Source organism: Vigna angularis, chromosome 10, assembly GCF_016808095.1.
Source record: "Vigna angularis cultivar LongXiaoDou No.4 chromosome 10, ASM1680809v1, whole genome shotgun sequence".
Lineage (NCBI taxonomy): Eukaryota > Viridiplantae > Streptophyta > Magnoliopsida > Fabales > Fabaceae > Vigna > Vigna angularis.
Window position 1 is genome coordinate 7,014,645 of NC_068979.1, and position 21,420 is coordinate 7,036,064.

Consider the following 21,420-nt stretch of genomic DNA (forward strand, 5'->3'; position numbering starts at 1 on the left):
TACTAAAATTTGTTTACTCTGTTGTCATTTGTTTAAGATTGGGTTTCCTCTGTACCTACATCGTTTTTTTTTATTCTTTTTTATAATTTAAATCGGTTGATCCCAATCTCTGGTTGTTGCTGAGTGTTGTGTTGTATTGATTGGTTTCTTTTAATATGTTTTTTTTTAAATTTATTGGATATTTTATTTTCATGGCAGTGACAATAAATGTTGTTAATGTATTTTTGGTCATCCCCTGTGGAAGGTCTCTCTCTATCGGCAGCTACTCGTAAGCACACCTTTAACGAACAACCACAGTCAAATGGTTGATTGAGAATTGACAACACCAGGTGGCTGGACCCTAACTAAATGGATATTTGTTGAACTTGTCAGAAACTACGCAATTGCATTATTATTAACCATAATTATTAAGCCAAAAAAATCCTCATACAACAAAGTTGCTGGCTTTATAAATACCAATCAAAGTGTTATTGTCTATGCATCACAAAGCCATCGCTGCTTTAATCAATTACCTACAGAACAAGAAAGCCATACACTGCTAAGTTCTTGTTTTGAGTTTGATCTGCTGTGATGACCGGAAAAGACAGAATCCTCGTAGTGGGACCGACAGGAGCCATCGGAAGGCACATTGTGTGGGCAAGTGTGAAGGCAGGGAATCCAACGTATGTGTTGGTCAGGGACACTCCAGCCAATGTTAACAAACCAAGGCTCGTCACAGCTGCAAATCCTGAAACCAGGGATGAACTCCTTCAGAACTTCCAAAATTCTGGAGTTTTTCTAATCCAAGTACCTTCCCTTCCTCTCTTCATTTCTTTCTTACCATTTTCTCTTTTCACACCATTAATCGTACCACTCCTTTCTCTCTCCAGGGAGAAATGAACGATCATCAGAGTCTCGTCAACGCCATCAAACAGGTTGACGTCGTCATCTGCTCCTTCGGGAGACTACTCATAGAAGACCAGGTCAAGATCATTGCAGCAATCAAAGAAGCTGGAAACGTCAAGGTATGCCTCTTTTGCTCATCAAAATAAATCTATTCTAAATAACCACATTTTCCATACTAATTTCATTCCTCCACAGAGATTCTTCCCATCTGAATTTGGACTGGACGTGGATCGTCACGATTCAGTTGAACCAGTGAGAGAAGTGTTTGAGGAAAAAGCAAAAATCCGGAGAGTAATCGAAGCGGAGGGAGTCCCTTACACTTACCTATGCTGTCATGCTTTTACCGGTTATTTCTTACGTAACCTGGCACAAATTGATATCACTGTTCCTCCTCGGGACAAGATATTCATTCAAGGAGATGGAAATGTCAAAGGTAGTGATACTGTACAATTATAATAATTGTTTTAGTACACACAAACTATAAAAAGCTTAGACACAAGTCAATTGTTTTAATGTTTACGTATATATTATATTGTTTCAGGAGCATATGTGACTGAGGCTGATGTGGGAACTTTCACGATCGAAGCAGCGAATGACCCTAATGCATTGAACAAAGCCGTGCACATAAGACTCCCTGCCAACTATTTGACCTTAAATGAGATTGTATCCATGTGGGAGAAAAAAATCGGAAAGACTCTGGAGAAAATTTATGTTCCAGAGGAAGAAGTTCTTAAGCAGATTAAGGGTATGTTGCAAGTAACACCACTCTTTATTATTAAACTTCACTAATTTATTTTGTGCATATGTTGGTTGCATCAATTGTGTGAAATTAAAATTAAGCATCTGTTGGTTTTTTGCAGAGTCATCTTTCCCAAATAATTATCTATTGGCGTTGTATCACTCCCAACAGATAAGGAAAGATGCAGTGTATGAGATTGATCCTGCCAGAGATGTTGAAGCTTCGGAGGCTTATCCTTACGTTAAATACTCAACTGTGGATGAATACTTGAACCAGTTTGTCTGATTTTCCAAGTCTCGCAAACCAATGCAATTCTATGTTCTTATCACTCTGCAGCCAGCTTAATAAAACTAATGCCGCTTTCCTTTTTTAATTCTTCAAAAATGGCCATTGCAGGCTCTGTACTTTGAATTATTTGTTACTGATAACTAGTGTTTTATTTTTTATGTTGTCTTCAACAATATCTCCGCATGAATGTAAGATTCTACATGAGAAATAATAATGAAATCGGTACAACTGTTTGCGCATCATCTACGTTCTCTTTTCAAATTTTTACATCACTGTCATTTCTAGTTTTCTGCAAGATGATCCATGAATACAACAAACGTTATTCAAGACGCACACCAGAGTTGATTATCACTCCCTGCCAATCAAAACAGAGTTGAATCATTTAAAAGTTAAAAAAAAATCAAATATAAGTAAAATAATAACAAAATTTTAATAAAATACCAATTCGTTAACAAAAATATGAAAGAATTACATAATTTTAATTCTTCGTGCAACGTAAAAATGAAAGATCATTCTTGTCAAATTCAAGAGAAAGAAAAATGAAATCTATTTGATGATAATTTGTTCCTGTTGAAAACTTTTAAAAAAATTACCATTGATTTATTGGGAAAGATAAACATTTCAAAAAAGAAATAATGATTTAATTATTCAATTAAAATTAAGCACATGTAAAAAAAAGTTGTAGAATTTTTTTTTTACTTAAAATGTTATGCAAACTTAATATCTTCACGATCTCCAAAATATCTTTTATCTGTTACAAATATTATGAATTGTTTTAATGTATTTTATTAAATATTATAATTAACTTGATGTTGACAATCCTTAAAATGTTATTGAACTTGTCCGGCTAACAAAGTTAACTCTTAAACCAATATAAAAAAAGTAGTAAAATTTTCTTGCAGATATAATCATTTATTACCTTAAAATAATAGTAATAATTTTTTTAAAAAATAAATAATACTTAAATATATTGTATAAAAATGTAATTATCTTTATAATATAGACTATAATAAACTTGCATTTAAATGTCATTATTTTTACATCTGAACCTCTCCTAAGAAATAATTATGCCAAAATTATCATTGAAGTGCAATGTTAAAATTCCAAAGAGAGAAGCAAGAAAAAATTAATAACCAAAACATTTTGGTAATGAAAAGAGTTGGGTTGATGTCTCCATCAGACTGCACTTTCAATAATAATAATTATAAAATTCTTCTATGAATATTTAATTCAATTATACAGTGAAATTCAATACAAATGTAAGCCATTTTAAAAACATTTTTTAAGATACAGTATTGAAATTTGTGAATGAGTATAATTTTAACATATTGTTTTATTTACCAATTAAAACTATTATTCCAATCTAAATTTTGCAGAGTAAACTTTGTACAGCATAAAAAAAGCAATGATACACAAATTTTATTCTCTGCTCAACACTTATTCAACATCAATAAAATATAAAATTAGTAGAGACAAATAAACTAAAAAGTAAAATTATTTTTTATTATATGTAAAAAAAATGCTGGAAAGTTAACAAGTCTACAGTCAAAACTTTCCACAAAATTATTTATTGCAGAGTTAGTGTCGTAAACAAGGACTACAATATAGCAACACTGGTTGATAGTCAAATTCAACATAGTTTGTAAAATGAAGAAAATATCAATGGAATTACGTATTATATTCTAACAATTTCAATCTCCACCTACCTCTCTTTTCTTTTTCCTCTCTCTCTCAGACTTCAATTTTCAAAATTTTGAAAATCACAAATTGACCTTTTTGATTAAAAAACTATATAATAATGGAATAGGTTGGACTATTGATTAATATTCAATCGCTAGGTTCACTTACTATAATATTATTATTATTAACATCCCATGCACGGGTAGAATTTTTTATTTAAATAACTACCTTTAACTATTATATAACCAATAAGGAAAGAGTTCTCAAAATAAAATTAAAGTTGAAATAAGATTTTAATTTTATATAATTGAAATATACGAGTATGATTCTTAAGCATTTCAATTCCAAGAATTATTGGATACAAACAAAGTTGCACATCGAATAAAATAGAACATGGATATTTTTCAATTCTGTGACCAATAACAAAATCCTAAGTTTTTCAACAAGCATATATGTTTTGACATTTTAGCCCCTAAGATTGTGGAAAACGTTGTAAACCAGTTAAGCTTTGTTCACTTAAATGGATTTGGGAGAGAGTGATTAAATGGATTTGAGAGGGTTTGAAAATAAATTTTTATGTTGTTTATTTGAGTCAATTTACAAGTATGTGAGAGTGAATTTGGAAGTAAATTTTTTTAATCTATCACATCAATCAAATCCTACACTAACTCTCACAAATGTTTTCTTCCAAATTCACTCTCACTTACCTACAAATTCACTCAAATAAACAACAAAAATTTTTATTTTCAAATCCTTTTAAATCCACCTGATCACTCTTTCCCAAATCCATTCAAGTAAATAAAGGATTAGAAAATCCATTCAAGTGAACAAAGAGTTAGGAAAAAGGTACTTTCCAATAAGTTGACTTGGTAAGAGTCATATGTAAATTACGCAATTGTATAGAGATTTTTTTCTTACACTCGTGATTTCGTATTCCATGATATTTATAGCCACCAAATAAGGATTTCTTTTATTACTTTTTTTAATATATGTGTAGTTGTCAAAGTACACCTCAATTTAATGTTAAAAATATTGTACTTTTCTATGGATAAAATACGAGTTTCTAGCTGCTTTTTTCATGCAGACTTTGATGGGTAGGAAATTCCTCGTAAATAATTAGATATAAGATTTGAAAATTCGTTAGGAATATTTAGCGAAAAATATATACAAAAATTTTTCATGTAAGAAAATCTTTAAAAAAATAATCATGCAAAAAAATTACACTTTCTTATAGAAAAAATCTATTAAAAAAAGAGCAAGAACATGTCTTAAATTTCATAGGTAATTTTTCTACTATTTAATTATTGAAGTGTTTTACTGTCAACAATATTTCCAACTATGTTTTTCTAGGAAATTGAATTTGTGGGTATGTTTTTCTAATATATTGGAAGATTATGAAACTTAAATCTATAATATTTTAAGCAATTTTCTCGAACCAATTAAAGTTTCCTTCAAATTTTGGTCAAAAACTGTACGCCCACTTCATAATCAACTAAATAAGGATTGACATATTTTAGGCATAGGTGTTGCCTAAAAGCTAAATAGCAACTTGCATTAGGCAAACTTTCACTCAATAATAAAATAAAACTAAATCAAAAGTAATATAATAATTAGTATAAAATATCATATATTATCTTAAAGTGGATGAGAAGAAGACTTAAGGTATGGGTTACATTAAAGCTATTACCTAATCTTTAATTCCATTCAAATCTTTTCTCATATTTTATAAACTTTTATAAGAAATGTAATTTAAAATTTGTACAAAATATAAAAAAGTCCCTATCATTTAACAATATTTTTTTGAACATTCACTTTACAAGTACATGAAATATTATTTTGTTATAATACTTCATTTATATCTATTATTATTTACGTATAATATTTTATTATTAAAAATAGTTGAAGGTAGTCGATTTTGAAAAAGTCAGTGGTCAGAGTAAACTTTTCCTATAAAAAAAATTGTAGGAATGAGTTATGTCAAAAATTGAGGTTTTGAAAATTTCCAAAAAGATGGTAAGATGATCTAGTTGACGAAAGAAATCACCATAAATTTCACCGCTTATCTTTTATATTTATAATCTAATGTTATATTAGTACTAAGGAATAAAGTTTAAACTTAAATTAATTTATAGGGGAAATTTATATATATATATATATATATATATATATATATATATATATATATATATATATATTTATTTATTTATTTATTTATTGTGAACAATTTTAATAAATAATTTTATAGTAGTTCGACGAGTAGAACAATATATTTAATAAATAATAAATTTTATTAAAATAAATTTTAATAATAATTCTAATATTATATTAAAAAAATTTAAATTTAATTCAATCTTACAAAATTAATTTATAAAATAAAATTTTCATTTATTTATATATTCTAAACTAATAATATCTTTAGTTCACGTCTAACTTTCAACACTAATATTTGATAATAAAAAGTTAAACTCACCGTCTTATTTTCTTTTAGCTTTGTCACTGATATCTACGTGAGAATCTAATTGAGGACTCACAGTATGGAAGAGTTTCGAACCGACAAATTAGGAGTGAGTTAAAGAGAGAAAATTAGTAGCTATATATCAGTGTCTGGGCCATGTAATTTGGACTAGGAAAGAACATTTGAGAACCCACATAACTTAAATTTTAAACTTTAACAAGAAAGAGGGTGTTGCTCCCTCCACCATCACCTTTGCTCCTTCCACCTCCCCAACTCTCTATAAAAGATATTTAATTACAAAATTAGCTTTTTTTACTTTTTAACCTTATTTATTTACTCTTCAGAAACCATAAATTTTTATTCATATTCACTCACCCATTTTCACTGTCATTTTCATTACGCAGCCCCACCCCCCATTGCAACTCTCACTTTTTCTTTTCTCTCTTTCCAGAGCCCCCTTCAACTCTAACTCTCAGATTCGTTCCTATCCCCTCCAATATTCGTTCCCACCCCCTCCAACTCTCAGATCCGTTATGTCTCTTCCATACCCATTCATTTGTTTCCTGTCTCCATTTTCGTTTGGGTTCCGTGGTGCGACGGTGCGAGGTGTTTGCGGTGGTCATTCGACAGTGCAACGATGTGGCGGTACGGCGGTGCGGCAGTGTGTGCGGTGGTCACTGGTGCTTCGTTTCTGCGTCTTGGGTCTACGAGAGGTAAGTTTGTTCTTTGCTTCATTTGCATGATAGATTTATAATTCTTTTTATCACTAAAAGGTGCAGCTGCAGAAAGCATTTATAACAGGGGTCCCCAAGTTGAATCAGGTAGAGCTGGAGACAGTATGTGAAGATTTCAGCAATATTATTAATACTTTTCTTGAGAAAATTTGGGATTCTTAAAAAAGTGATATTTCAATGTCTAAAGCTGAAAAAAAACAGGAAAAGGGTGACTCTGTCTACGATGAACCCCTGATATTTCATTGATTTGACTTTATTACTTCACTGGTCATGTTGTAATTAACTTGAGAGATCATTTTGTAATTAACTTGAGAGAGCGGGTGATAATGACATATTTTACCATGATTTCAGTGTCGAATTGAGAGAAAATATCAACTCTTTCTTAGCTTTTTGCCTTGTAAATCCTAGTTTTCTTTTAGTTTCTTAAGTGGTTGCATCTTACACTTTAATGATTCAATTTCATCACTAATCCCCATTGTTTAGTATGTTTTGGTCATTTACATCAAAGCTTGTATGCCAAACTGAAGAACCATATAAGCAAGAATGAAGGTAAAAGAATAAGTTTTGAGAGCAAAGATAAATGCTGAAGCTGGGGTGCGGCTGGCGTGCAGCTGAGCCCCATTCGTCCAGACTTGTTGTAGCTGAGGTGTAGCTGGCGTGTAGCTGAGCGCTAGCTCTCTGGAATGCTGTCGCTGGGGTCCAGCTAGCGTGCAGCTGAGCGCCAGCTCTCTGGAATGCTGCCGCTGGGGTGTAGCTGGCGTGCAGCTGAGCGGTGGCGATGCTGATGTGGCAAATTTGGTCTATTTAGGGCTGCAACGCAAGGGGATCTACATCTTTTGCTGCCCAAACACGATTTCTCTCATTTGAAGCTCTTGGAGGCGAGCTAGAAGCTGTGGGAACAGTCCTTCTTTACCCTTGGGTCTTCTTCCTTCTTCCATTTCCACCATTGTTGTAAGCTTGAGCTTTCCATTCATGGAGGGCTAGTTTCATTGTTATTGGGGGATTGATGTAGCCACTGAACTCTTATGTAAACTACTGTGTTTTAAATGAATATATGTCTCTTTCATTGATTGTTAGTGTTTAATTCCTTTTCTTAATGCTTGTTGTGAAGTTGCTACCCATGACATGATTTTAGGGTTTGCTTGATATTGGGAAATGTTGAGTAAATCTGGACTTGGATTAAACACCTAAAGGAAATAGTATCTAGGGATAGAACTAGGACCTTTGGTTGTCTTAAATCTCAATTCTTAATGCGGAAATAATTGTTAGGTCTTCCAAGGGATTGGAGCCTAATAAAGAAGTCTAGGCTCTCTCTACCAAGGGATTGAGTTTGAGTAATTTAGTAGATTGACATTGGCATATTAATGAAGAGGAAGTGATTTTCTTTACTTAAGGGTGAAGTAGGTGAAATCATACCCCCAACAACACAATTCCATATCATTTCAAATCTTCCCATTTCCAAGTGTTTGAGTATCAAAGATCATTTTTATCATTTATGTTGCATGTTTACTTTAGTTGCACTAAAACCCAAATTATGAAGCATTCTTTAGTCTGAGTTACTTGGAAATTATACGATTGTTTGGTGACACGAGTCTCTTGGGAAACGATATCCGGTCTTACCGGTTTTATTACTTGAAACGATTTGGTATACTTGCCAAAGTCTCAACAAGTTTTGAATCAAGCAGAGCTGGAGACAGTCTATGAAAATTTCAGCAATATTATTAATACTTTTCTTGAGAAAATTTGGGATTCTTACAAAAGTGATATTTCATTGCAATGTCTGAAGCTGAAAAGAAACAGGAAAAGGGTGACTCTATCTACGATGAACCCCTTGAGTGTAGAATTGCTAAGCTTGTTGGATTACTTGAAGCTGGAATGAAACAGGAAAGGGGTGACTATCCCTCTAGTGATGAATTATTGGCTGCTGGATTTTTGATTGGGTTGATTTGGCTTTATTACTTCACTGGTCATGTTGTAATTAACTTGAGAGATCATTTTGTAAATAACTTGAGAGAGCGGGCAATCACTTTTATAAAGTACGATTGGCCTTATATTGCCTTAAGTGGGCTTTACCTCGCTGATAATTTTGAAATTAACTTCAGGCTGCAAAAATCCACTTTCTCAAGCAATTTTTGAAAAAATATCTCAAGAACTCTAAGAAGAAGATGTGATGATGATTAACTATGATTATAATCATCCCCTAACACATTCAAATTATGTTCTGATTTTATATTTTTTATTATTGTAGTTTTATCCTACATCTTATATTTGACTTTTGTAAATCATCACCTATTCACAATTGTGCTGATTTGTGTTCTTTCCGTGTGTGCAGAGGAGGAGAAAGAAGATAACAGGCCATGAACGAATGTCGACATCCATTTGGCCTTAAACGGATGTTGACATCCGCTGACGGATGCTCATATCCGTTTAAGGTTTACACGTTAATTTGTTTTAATTTAGGTTTGATTACGTATCTTCACACACACCTTCATCCCTTTCACCTTCAAGCACTACTGACACTGCTAGAACAATTCCTTCCACCACCACCTGCAACCTCTCACTCACCACACTCTCACACCACAATGAAAGAAATAGAGGAAAAAGAATTTGAACATTAAAGAAGAAGAAGAAATGAAACATAAACAATGAGAGAACTGAAATGTTAAAGAAAAAGAAGAGGTTGTGTGTGCGTAGGAGATTAGAGTGGATAGAAGTTAAAAAATATTAACTCATAAAATTTTACTTGAATAAAATATGAATAGAAAGGCGAAGAGATAGATAAAAGAGAAATAGAGAGGTGGAGGGAGAAAGAGTGATGATGGAAGAGCAACATCCAAGAAAGAACAAACAAATAATCTTGTGGGCTTAATTTAATTGGGTCGTGAAACAACCTAAACAAAAGCAGTAGTCTGTCCCCAGAAAGGTTGAAAAGATTGTACAGTAATTACTACAGGGTCATGACAAAATTGGGAACAGCTTCCTAAATATCACACTTGGATGACCCACCACTAATAACCAATATTAAATAAAAGATCATAGCGCTAAACGTAAATTATATCACAATAATTCACTTAACTTTGGGGCCAACACCTGCTTGGGTCTGCCCTAGGTCCATGTATGAGAAAATCCATTAAAAAAAATAGTATAAATATAATGTGCTTCCACATTAATGAAAGTTGAAGAACAGCACTTAATTTCTTGTTCGGAACTAAGTGGATCGAACAAGCAATGTGGAGACGTAAAGCTCTCAAAGGATCCCTCCAGTCCCGAGAACTTTTGTGAGAACAGTTAATATATAAACAAATTAATCAAGTTAAATAAAAGCATAATTAACTTGATATAAAGATCGGTGAATTTAACTAAGTTCATCTTGACCAGGATAGAACAACGTTGATAACCAAGTAAAATTGGGTAATGTCGTCACCAAATGCTGGCACCTCACGAGATGCTCCAAATTCCTATGTAAAATGTAATGCGTAACATCCCAAAGCCAGACGACAAAACGACAACATCCTATGAACGTCGATGGCCTAAACGACACATTTTTTTCATCTACCCACGTACAAGCATGTTGTCATTATCGTCACCAATGCGTCTCATTTCGAAACCATCGTGCTTCTATTCCCTATTCTTCTTCTTTTTCCTTGCGTTGGAAGATACCCTTTTGTAGCATTGTCTCAAAAGTATCAAACTCGTCTTTTTATCTGTCACTATATCATTACTTCTTACGAGATTCCACTCCATTCTTTCAGTTTCTAAGAGAACTACAACACCAGTTTCATAAGTTGTTGTTTGAGCGCAATCAAGGTCGGGTAAAAAACATTCTTCACGTATGGCTCAGTCACCGCCTTATTATAACCGATTTCCTCAGACTCCAAACTCAACTAAGAAGGGACGTAGTGGCTATGAGCCATCGGACACTGAGACCGAGTGGCAAGAGATTCCACGCCACGAACGAGAAAGAAGAAACTTCATTCTACAACGGAACAAGAGCCCCATGGCACCACACAGGAGGCACCCTTCCAGGGTTGAACATGAAATCTCATCAGCTTCAACAACTTCAGCTCCACGTAGAAGACACAATAGCAAATCACCCTATAAGCTCCACGTAGCAGAAGATGTTGCTGCTTCATCATCGCCCGTAACAGGTTTGGATACACGAAGAAATATCAGTCCCTTGCCGAGACCTGACCTTGGAAGAACTTTGTCCCCTTTCAGGGAGCAAAGAACTGAGAAGCCACACTACAAGAGATCAGTGACTGCTCCCAGGTTGAGGATTCAAGAGAGCAACCATGGAGGGATAATCAATGACACTGTTCTAAAGCAAAGAGAAGCTTCTCCTTTCAAAGCGCCTTCGGTTGGAAAAATCAACGAAATGATAGCCCAGGTGAAGCTATCCAATGATCCCAGAAGTGATTATTCATCGGTGCTTGAAAGCACTGATTCCATTCAACCCGGTGACCTTTTCTTTTCTCGTGAATGCAATGCCTATGAAGGGAGGAATTCTTCGTTGCCGAAACGCATCCAACAGAGTGAGTATTTCGGTCCAATGCCAACGGTGAACTCCGCGAGAACACCATCTGAAAGCAAAGGAAATAACGGTGATCTTAACATGAATATGAATATGTTGTCTCAATCAACCACGGGTTTGAGTTCTGCTGCCACGAGTAGAAAGGGAAGTGTCACTGGTAAGACAAGTAGTGTAACAAGCGAGGGTAGTGGAAAGACGACCGCAAGCATGAGGAAATTCACAGCTAACAGAAAAAAGAACCAGAAAGATACATGGTTTGCTTGCATGAGAACAGGTAACTGTAGAACCACTAGAAAATCTCCTGAACGTCGACCCATTGACGAATCTTCTTACATTGAGAGAGCAGTGGTAGTGGAAAGCCTCCCACAATTCTTGGCAGATAAGCACCAACCTGCTTCCCTTAATGGCTTCATTTGCAACAGACAAGAAGCTCAACTTCTGAAGGAATTGGTATGTTTCCATATGTTCTCATATGCCTTCCACTGTCCTTAATTGTTTTCGTGCCTCACAAATTTTCTAATGTACTCAAGTTCTTATATCTAATCAAAACATCTTAGTTTCCATATGAACAAAGCTTAGACGTAGAGTTAAAAAAGTGTTTTTTTTTCTGTTGATGTTCTTCAATTAGAATTGAAAATTTGTTAAGTAACTTAGGCTAACTTGCAGTACAGATTTTCAAAACGCATATTACTTTATTGGTGTGAAATTCTAGTTCTGAGTGAAAAATAATAACAAAAACACCTGCAGAATTGCATAGTTTAGTCCTCTTCTTATACTGTACTTGTAAATTTTATAACTATGACTCAAGCTATCTTACTTTTCAGGTGTCTCATGGCTCTTGCCCTCATATTCTGCTCAAAGGACCCTCTGGTTCCGGAAAAAGAGAGCTAGCGATGGCTCTTCTTAGAGAAATATATGGTGATGCATGTTATAATGTATGTTTCTTCCCATAATTTTCCTTTCGGACGTGTTTTGTGTTTCTAAGCTGACTTTATTAGACCCTTTTGCAGCTGTCTCATGATTTAAGACACTTCCCTATTCAGGTAGAGATTTCTCGCTTTCCTACCTTAGCTTTTGATATGTGATAGGTATAAACAAAAAAACCGTTCATGAGTATTATATCAAAAAGTAGCATCTTCAATCCCTTAAGTCACAGCATTTTCACCAAATTGACAGGACCAAAGGCTTAAGAAAGTCTCTGTACCCATAACATCCAGTCCTCATCACATGGAGCTTGATGTAAATTCAGAACCAAATGCTAAATATGCTTTAATGGGACTAATCAAAGAAATAAGCAATATATATGCTATTGCCCCTGAAGTAAGCAATATTAATTTCAAGTCAGATTTTAAAGGTTAGGAGCTTAATTACTTGTTTATCTAGCTTCCTAAACAGATTTACCCTTTATGTGAGTCTAGTTAATGTGGCTGGTTTCTCTGAATTTCAGTAATAGTTCTTTATGATGTCCACAAAGCTGTAGATAACATTCAGCACATTATCAAATGGATAGTAGACCGCTATTCTGATATATGCAAATTAGTACTCTGCTGTGAAGATGATGCAGACATCATTGATGCTGTGAAAAATCGGTTCAAAACGGTACAAGTTGATGCTCCTCAAACTCACGAAGTAAGAATAAATTTTGAAATATGTAAAAGTTAACATCGATCTACAACATATCAAATCATAGTTTCTTTTTTGTTTTCACTTCTATGTGTACTTATTTCCTAGATCATTTATTTTGTTGTCTTAATTCAAATTTTGGAAAAGATCAAACTTTCCTTCGATTAATATTAATGATCGTATAACTTCTGAGAGGGAACTAACTTAATGTCAACAAAAGCATAACTAATTAACACTCATGAACCTTCAACTATACAGGTTGTTGAGGTTCTTATGCAGATAGCAAAGAATGAGAAATTTGATCTGTCCATGAACTTTGCTGCGAAGATTGCTACAAAATCTAAGCAGAACCTCAGAAAAGCAATCATGGCTCTGGAAGCATGCAAAGCACACAAGTAAGAGCTTCCGGCTGGAAACATTTACTTTAACATTCCTAGAAAATTGTCTCCATAGACTAAATAGGGGTACTATGATGGACAGCTATCCATTTTCAGAAGAACAACCAATTTCAGTTGTATGGGAGGAGATCGTAATAGAAGTTGCCACAGAGATCCTAGCTGATCCATCATATTCACGGCAAGAAATTTCTCTATCTTATGTTCTAAAATACAGAATTAGAAGCTAATAGCTTCTTATTATCCGGGTTCGGAATAAGACTCACATGTTTTACTTCTATTCTAAGTAACAGCTTGAAATTGTCAATCTGATTATGGTTTAAGTTTTTAATGTAAATTTTGTTATGGTTTTATCAGGTTACTCTCAGTTCGAGGGAAATTTCAAATGCTTCTCTTGGATTTTGTCCAGCCGAAATTGATTCTCCTGGTAACCAATAAGAGTCCATAAATAATTTATTCAACTCATCAAAATAGTAGTGCATAAAGTACATTCTGTTCAAACATGCAGAAACTCGTAGAACATCTCTTAAAAAGAATTGATGCCAGCTTAAAGAGGGAGCTATACTACTGGCATGCCTATTATGTGAGTTTCTCCTTCCATAGTTTATCTGAAGGTGATAGTAAATTGTAAAACAGAATTGACACATTTTTAACATACCTCTGTGCTACATACCCTTTTCAATTTAATTTTAGACAATCTCTGTCATCCTTTCATGTTTGTTTTTTTGGGAAATTAGTAACCAAAGTCTATAATGAACAGGACAGAAGACTCCCACCAGGAATAACAGCTTTACTAAAGTTAGAAGGTAAGGCAAAATCACCCTTCTAATTGCATTTAAGCTAACTCTATAGATTGCCTTGCAAAAGTAACATTATCATTGTATTGCATATGTAATACAATGATTCATACAACTGAATGACCTGCTGAGACTTGCTGTTCTGGGTATAATATTGTTGACTAATTTGCTCTTCTCTGCAGAATTTGTGGCCAAGTTCATGAGCATGTACAGAAAAAACTCTGGCAATCGGCAATATGTGTAGGTTAACTTGGATGTCATTACAGGATGAATTCTCACTCAGAAAATTAAGAATGTCAATATCATACGAACAGCACTGATAACGTCTTAGTTGAAGAACGTGATTCCTTTTGAACCCTGTCAAAAGAAAAATATTTTAGTAGAGATCAGAAAGGAATTTACTTAAATAAGAGTCTGTTTCTTCTCTTATATTCAGAAATGTGGAACTAATTGTCAACATTTTTAGCAAAAGTGTACCACTTTATGCAGAGTAATATACATAACTTTAATCCATCAGCTACTTCTGTTGGTAAGATGTTTGAATAAAACTCATCAGTAAAATGCATGCACACAATATTTCATAATCTCTTCTTAATTATTATAAGATACTTCTACCTTAATTTAATTACACACCAATAAAAATAACTCAATTACAGTTATTAGGACCGGATTAATAGTTATTAAAGTTGGAGAATGTTATATTTATTTTTTCCTAAATTAACTTATTACTCTACCAAATTTAACAATTTGTATTTCAATATATTATATAGTTTTACATCATTTAACATTAAAAATAATTCAAATACATTTTTTTTCTCTTGAGATGTCATTTAAAAATAAAATAATAATAAAATTCTAATTCTAAAATGAAAAACATTTGAAATAAGATAATTAACCTGAGTATGTTATTTTGAAATTTGAAACAGTCAAAATTAACTATATATACCGGATAAACTGTAATGTTAATTTTGTATATAATTTGAAAATTAATATGGAAGTATTAAAAAAATTTATTATAGTTTTCATAATATGTTAACTTTGTTAATTCGCAACTCGAACATCTGTGTAGGATTTTCTAATAAAAATTATCATAAAAAACTAACGATTAAACTTCAGCTAAAAAGTTTTAGCATACCTCATAATAGCACTCACATGTGTGAAACACTATAATTGAAGGTTTGGCAATATAATCCTAATGCATATTTGTTAGACTTGTTCTTTCATTAAAGCATCTCAATGTGGCTACTTTTTTTGGAACTTGTCACAGTTGAATTGAATTGAATTACCTGTATTCTACTTCTTAGACGAATATCAAGATTCCTTTCTCAATTTAAATAGTCAAATTAAAAGTTACAAATGCCTTTTAGTTAACAGACATAAAATATTTATAAGTTTGAAAAATATTAATGGATTAACTAATATTTTTTACAAATGTTAACTCATGATTTAATTACACTTTTAAAGTTATGATTTTATAGTAATAACTTCGTACTAAAATCAGTTTTATACTTAATAAATATATTATTATTATTACTGAAAATAAATATATTTATGATTGTCAGTCAAATTGTTTGCAAGAAAAAAAAAATATACATGATTATACGTAACAAAACAGTATTTAAAAATAAGATTGAATTGCTCTGTATAGGTTAAAAAAATAAACAGATTAGATTTAGTCTATAACTGGGTATGGGTAGACAACATACGCGTTTTCTTTAATTTGGTAGAGGGAGGTTTTGCTGACTCTCGTACACGTATTTTTAGATCACTGTTTGCATTTTTCAATGAATCTTTATATCACTATTGCCTGAATTTATATTTGATCACTTCTTAACCTTTTCGTCTGATTTAAATTTTTAGTTTGATAAACTGAAAATTGTATTTAATTAATTTATAAATTAAATAGACTTATAATATATTTACACGCGTGACTTAATTATCAATAATTTGATTTAAAAGTATTTTTTTGAGCAGGCAGCACAGAGGAAAGGAAAAAGATCCTTATGATAGTTTTGCAGCAGCCAGCAGTGAGCACAAGACCATGTTATGACTATGTCTGAAATCGAAATATTCTGTTATAATCCGTAGCCGTCTGATGAAAGCGCACTTTAATCATACGACACAGATTCACTCCACGACTGGCTGCTGAACCGTCTGATAGATACATACATCACCTGTTATATTCTTTGCTTGTTTCGTACCTTCACCCACCTCCTCCCAGTCTCTCTCTATATCTGTCTCTATCTCTGTCTGTCTCACAAGTTCCTTAACCCTTTGGACCCCAATAAGGCAAAAGGTTCACTCTGCTGCAATTTCTCTTCTTTCCTTTTTATGATTCGCTCCTTATGCTTTGTTTCGCCTTCCTTTTTTGTTATGCTCCTGCTTTTGCTTCATGATCTAATGCAACATATGTAGACCTGAAAAGAGTAATCACCATTTTGCAAATAATGCTATTTTTTGAGGTCCCGGGGTCTATTTTAACCTGATGCTCTGTTAGTTAGCTACGTCTATTGAATCGGTTTTTCATATGACTATATACCTCGTACACACAGATTCCTAGGTCTTTTGGAATCAATCTGGTTAAGAAATGAGGTGGATTCTTCTGTTGTTGTTTTGATTGAAATGATTCGGACTGATAGTGTCTTCTTTGTGCCTGTGTGTGTGATGGGTTTGATGATGATGTAGTTAAGTCGATATGGCTCACCATGAAGATTCAAGTGCATGGAATTCGGATTTACCTCACCCAAAGCTTAATGAAAGAATACTTTCTTCTCTGTCACGGAGAACTGTTGCTGCTCACCCCTGGCACGACTTAGAGATTGGTACACCAACTTTTGTACGATTTTTTGGGGGGTCGCTTTTAATTATAATGAATTTTGTTTTCTTTTTTGGAAAAAAAGAAATCTGTTGTATTTGTTTTCTCCTAGTTGAAGAGCAAATTATTGTGATTCAAGAGTTCCTCTTCAAAAAAAAAACTATTTGGACTGAAACTTGTTTTTCTACATGCAGGGCCAGGAGCTCCGTCTGTTTTCAACTGTGTAAGCTGTTACTGTTTTGTAACTTTTCGCAAATCTTAGAAAAAAATAATCCTTTTCAGGACGCATCTTGCAACATCGTGTTCATCTGAGTTTCGGGGCTTGTATTAATTTCTTTCTGGCAATCATTCAAATATTACAGATTTGGTGAATGCAGCTAGAAAAAAAGTGCTTTAGCTTTAACAAGGATACGATGATAACGAAACCCTCCTTTTATACTTGAGATGAGGCTGTGATTAAATAAGGCGATCTCAACAACAGATTGGAACTTAGAATCTTGCATTTTTCCTGCATAGATTGTTTCATTGAACTCTTGTTTCCCAACGGTTTTTCTTAGAGAAATAAATCAATTCCCATGGCAGGTGGTTGAAATTGGCAAAGGCAGTAAGGTCAAGTATGAGTTGGACAAGAAAAGTGGACTTATAAAGGTGTGGTTTCGATTTTCTTACTTTCATTCCCCTTCTTCCATTCCATATGCTTTGATGTGTTTGAAAAAGATGAAAGACTTTCTTCTAATGGGGTAGCATTATCATCTATCATTGCTGCCTGTCTGTACTGAAGCATAAATAACACACTAACGAAAGAGCTGAACAAATTAGGTTGATCGAGTTCTTTACTCATCTGTTGTCTACCCGCACAACTATGGTTTTATCCCAAGAACCATTTGTGAAGACAGTGATCCCATGGACGTGCTGGTTCTGATGCAGGTATGCTTCAATTTTATTTGTTCCTGATACTTAGCAGAATGTCCGTTTCTGGCCAAAATATCAACTGTATTAAAATTTGGACTTTTGTTCTGAGAAGGAGCCCGTGCTTCCTGGTACCTTCCTTCGTGCTCGCGCTATAGGACTAATGCCCATGATTGACCAGGTAAAAGTTGTCTCGTCCTTGCTTTCTGTTTTTCACTAAGATTTGCATTGGACAATAAAATAGAAGTGAGGGTGAGAGGGTCTATTCTGGGAAAAAAATGCTATATTGTTAATTATTTGCTTCCCTGCAAGTAATAGTGTGTTAAACATCAAAGTCTATTGAAATGATAAACAAAACCACGTAGTTGGTGTGACAGGTGAAATTTGTTACCGTTAACCTTTCGATCCGTAGTCCATTTTGAGCTGGGAGTGTCAGATTGAGAAGGAGGTTCGTTCCTTGGGAGCAACGAAATAAAATTGTAGGTTGCAAGGAACATTGTTAAATTTATGTCAACGAGAGTGTAGAGAACTGCAATTTTTGTTTACTTTATAATTTTCTTGCCTCTGGACATCACACAATTTGAATAGTTTTGTCACCAATTAGTAGAACATTGGAGAAATTTGGTGTCATTATTATTTCTACTGCAGGGTGAGAGGGATGACAAGATCATAGCAGTTTGTGCTGATGACCCTGAGTTCCGTCATTACACGGACATCAAGGAGCTTCCTCCACATCGGTTAGCTGAAATCAGAAGATTCTTTGAGGAGTGTATCCTGTTATTTGCACTTGTACATTAAACCCGTAACCACATGCATCTCAATACGTGGTTATTGACAATTAGTTTTTCTCTTATAATAGAGCCTAAAGAAGATTAAGCTAATATAAAAACTTGTTACTTGCAGATTTTCTATCTTGTCACTCTTGCAAGGAGTGTCTAATGGATTATAACTAAACACACTAAATCTTCCATAGGTTTTTGGATAACTGTTAAGTGATTTTCTTCTAACGATGCCACATCCCCTAGTTTTCTGCGAGTATCCTTAACTTATCACACTAGACAAGAAAAATGAAAACAAAAAGGTTGACGTTGAGGACTTTCTACCATCTGAAGCTGCCGTTGATGCCATCAAATACTCCATGTGAGATACTTTCCTTGCTGGACTCAAATTTTGAATCTATTTGGGATATCTGACACTAATCTTGAATGCTTAATTCTATTTTTTAAAATGGGTGTTTCCTTTTGCAGGGACTTGTATGCAGCTTATATAGTTGAAAGCTTGAGGCACTAACTTCTTTAGAAACTCCACCCAATTTCAGTGACCTCTAATCAATTGTGTCAAATTTGAATACAACTTCATAAACATTGTGATTTCCGTTCCATAGTGTTATGGCACTTGTGCTGCTCGGCTCTAGACACAACAGTGTCTAGTTCTCCTGCTTTGAGATGCGTTTATAGTGCCACCAAATAATGAACTTGATTCAAATATTGAAGCCCCTATTCCTGAAAGCCTATCTGTCAATCAACCCAGATGAGTTTTCGGCTAAGCAACTTCCTAATTTTAGTGCATGTTTGATTTTTCTTTTTTCTATGGAAGCTACAAATAATGGTTTCTTCGTTTTCTCTTTAAATTTGACAGAAAAATATGGCTTGCGTTGTATGCGGGTCTACAAACACGCATACTGGTCTTTAAATTAACCTCTTGGATTAGATTTTGAGAAAGTTAATTTTTTAAAAAAAATCTGAAAATAGTATATTCTGGCGTGTAAAAATGCGTATGCTTTTGAAACTTTGACGAAATTCATTTTACAATCAGCATTTTCATGATGGGCAAGTTAAAAGAAACGCCTACTTTTTACCAAATTAGTTCTACCACAATTAATTTTAAGAATCCATTACTCTATCCAAATGAGATTTTCTTAGATTCCAATTTTTTTACACTCAAAGGTACTTTTGCTGATTTTTTTAAATATATTAAATTTGAAGATTTTTAATTGAGGGCTTATTAGATTTTTTTTTAATTTATAAGATACTTAAATTTTATATTTTTTAATTGAGTAGATATTATTATGTTGTTTTTATGTTGTTTTTTCATCTAATTTCTTATATTCATATGTTAAAAAAATATGAAGATATGTAGATAATGATATTGTAGATAATGTAAAATAATGAGTGATTTTTATTGTTTTTATTTTAAGTATGTTATGTAACGAAATCATCATATATTCATTGACGAGTTTCATTACATTACTTATAGTTATGTTGACCAACAGTTTTCTACAGAAATAAAATGATAGTACAAGATAACACTACATCTCGTAGTTAATGAAAAACTAAATGACAAATCCTCATATGAAAAATATATAAATTTTGATTACTTAATAAACAAAACAAAATGATAGAGAATTGATTAAAATTGGCTTAATTAAGTTTAATTAAGTTGAGTTAGTGATAAATCTAGATATTTTCAATTTACTTTCTATCAAATTGTTTTTGTCTATTGAATACTCAAAATATTTATATTTTTTAAGTGAGACTTCACAGCTTATTTCTTTTGTTAAATGAGAAGAAACATGATTATTATCTTATGGTTTAAACCTTTGGTTCTCGTATTTGTGTGTCAATCTCAAGTGGGTCATCGTGTTTTTTTCGGTCTCAATCGGGTCCATAAACTTGTTAAAATGAGGTAATTAAGCCCTCTCTGTTAAGTTTTCATTAACGCCGTCTGCACATGCTGAAGTGTAATTTTTTTAGATCTCGTGGCATGCTGAGGTGTATTAAATTTTTTTGAATGACTTATTTGTACAATCAAGCACGAGACTCCTCCTCACCCACCGCCCACCACACCACGCAATCTGGAGTTGCCACCAAGACAATGTTGTGGCTGTCATACGACCGAGCATTATCACTGGAGCACCGTCAGGGGTCGTTGCTCCTCACCTCCACTGGCACCACCACCAACAACCACCACTCACAAATTCAATTAAACCTAACAGGTTCAAGCTCACAAATGGGAACACAAAATCAAAATCTCAATTCAACTCCAACTTCCAAAAATGTGATAAAAAACCTGCATAGAAAATCCAATGAACCATCCCAGAAATCCCAATTTCAAGACCGCAATACACATCCTAATTTCTTTTTCTACTTTTCCAGACTTTGCTCCTTTAAGTTTTTCGTCACGTTTTTCCTTATAATGATTGTAAGACCCTCCTCTCCGCTCAAATGAAATATTTTGGTTTCTACTGGGCTGGGACTTCCCAAATGAAACAGGCTTGCTTTCAACCATTTTTTTAAGAATTTGATTGAACTCTTCTTGCTTTCGTTGATTCCACTCTGCTGATGCTGCTAACTTATTTACAGTTTCATCTTTTACCGCTGGGTTGGTTTCATTTGGATTATCTTCAGTGTATAAACCTACATTTTCCTGTCTTTCTGGTTTTTTATCACAATCAGTAATCTCATTACTACTGTCAATTTCGGAAACAAAATCAGACACCATTCCTACATCTAAATTTTTTGGAATCTTGTCATGCACTGCATCATTAGAAGTCAATGGAACGGGATCTT

General features: G+C 33.5%; 3 protein-coding genes across 4 annotated transcripts; all 3 read left to right on the forward strand.

Annotated features, from left to right (window-relative positions):
* Positions 1-466: 466 nt before the first annotated feature.
* On the forward strand, positions 467-2,154 carry LOC108335125 (isoflavone reductase). The gene is made up of 5 exons (XM_052869541.1): positions 467-786; positions 870-1,004; positions 1,081-1,318; positions 1,427-1,630; positions 1,746-2,154. Exons 1-5 carry the CDS (start codon positions 571-573, stop codon positions 1,907-1,909), a joined length of 957 nt encoding a protein of 318 aa, XP_052725501.1. The 5' UTR covers positions 467-570; the 3' UTR covers positions 1,910-2,154.
* Positions 2,155-10,393: 8,239 nt separating this feature from the next.
* LOC108334805 (uncharacterized) lies at positions 10,394-14,520 on the forward strand. Its single transcript, XM_052869542.1, has 11 exons — positions 10,394-11,762; positions 12,137-12,247; positions 12,323-12,355; positions 12,489-12,666; positions 12,760-12,941; positions 13,194-13,330; positions 13,416-13,511; positions 13,688-13,757; positions 13,839-13,913; positions 14,091-14,136; positions 14,310-14,520. Exons 1-11 carry the CDS (start codon positions 10,614-10,616, stop codon positions 14,369-14,371), a joined length of 2,139 nt encoding a protein of 712 aa, XP_052725502.1. The 5' UTR covers positions 10,394-10,613; the 3' UTR covers positions 14,372-14,520.
* A 1,730-nt stretch (positions 14,521-16,250) lies between these two features.
* LOC108334568 (soluble inorganic pyrophosphatase 1) lies at positions 16,251-19,439 on the forward strand. Of its 2 annotated transcripts, none has more exons than XM_017570425.2 (9): positions 16,251-16,423; positions 16,813-16,949; positions 17,137-17,165; positions 17,525-17,590; positions 17,762-17,869; positions 17,967-18,032; positions 18,500-18,620; positions 18,910-18,991; positions 19,099-19,439. In XM_017570425.2, exons 2-9 carry the CDS (start codon positions 16,823-16,825, stop codon positions 19,139-19,141), a joined length of 642 nt encoding a protein of 213 aa, XP_017425914.1. In that variant the 5' UTR covers positions 16,251-16,423; positions 16,813-16,822; the 3' UTR covers positions 19,142-19,439. The 2 variants fall into 2 exon arrangements, with proteins under 2 accessions (XP_017425914.1, XP_017425915.1); XM_017570426.2 differs by lacking the exon at positions 16,251-16,423 and adding an exon at positions 16,569-16,719.
* The last annotated feature ends 1,981 nt before the right edge of the window (positions 19,440-21,420 follow it).

Coding starts and splice junctions, on each gene's coding strand:
- LOC108334805 (XM_052869542.1), top strand. CDS start 10,614: ATGGCTCAGTCACCGCCTTATTATAACCGATTTCCTCAGACTCCAAAC. Junction 13,331..13,415: donor GAAGCATGCAAAGCACACAA/GTAAGAGCTTCC, acceptor TATGATGGACAG/CTATCCATTTTCAGAAGAAC. Junction 14,137..14,309: donor AGCTTTACTAAAGTTAGAAG/GTAAGGCAAAAT, acceptor TCTTCTCTGCAG/AATTTGTGGCCAAGTTCATG.
- LOC108334568 (XM_017570425.2), top strand. CDS start 16,823: ATGGCTCACCATGAAGATTCAAGTGCATGGAATTCGGATTTACCTCAC. Junction 18,033..18,499: donor TAATGCCCATGATTGACCAG/GTAAAAGTTGTC, acceptor TTTCTACTGCAG/GGTGAGAGGGATGACAAGAT. Junction 18,621..18,909: donor CAGAAGATTCTTTGAGGAGT/GTATCCTGTTAT, acceptor TTATCACACTAG/ACAAGAAAAATGAAAACAAA.
- LOC108335125 (XM_052869541.1), top strand. CDS start 571: ATGACCGGAAAAGACAGAATCCTCGTAGTGGGACCGACAGGAGCCATC. Junction 1,005..1,080: donor AAGAAGCTGGAAACGTCAAG/GTATGCCTCTTT, acceptor ATTCCTCCACAG/AGATTCTTCCCATCTGAATT. Junction 1,319..1,426: donor AGGAGATGGAAATGTCAAAG/GTAGTGATACTG, acceptor ATATTGTTTCAG/GAGCATATGTGACTGAGGCT.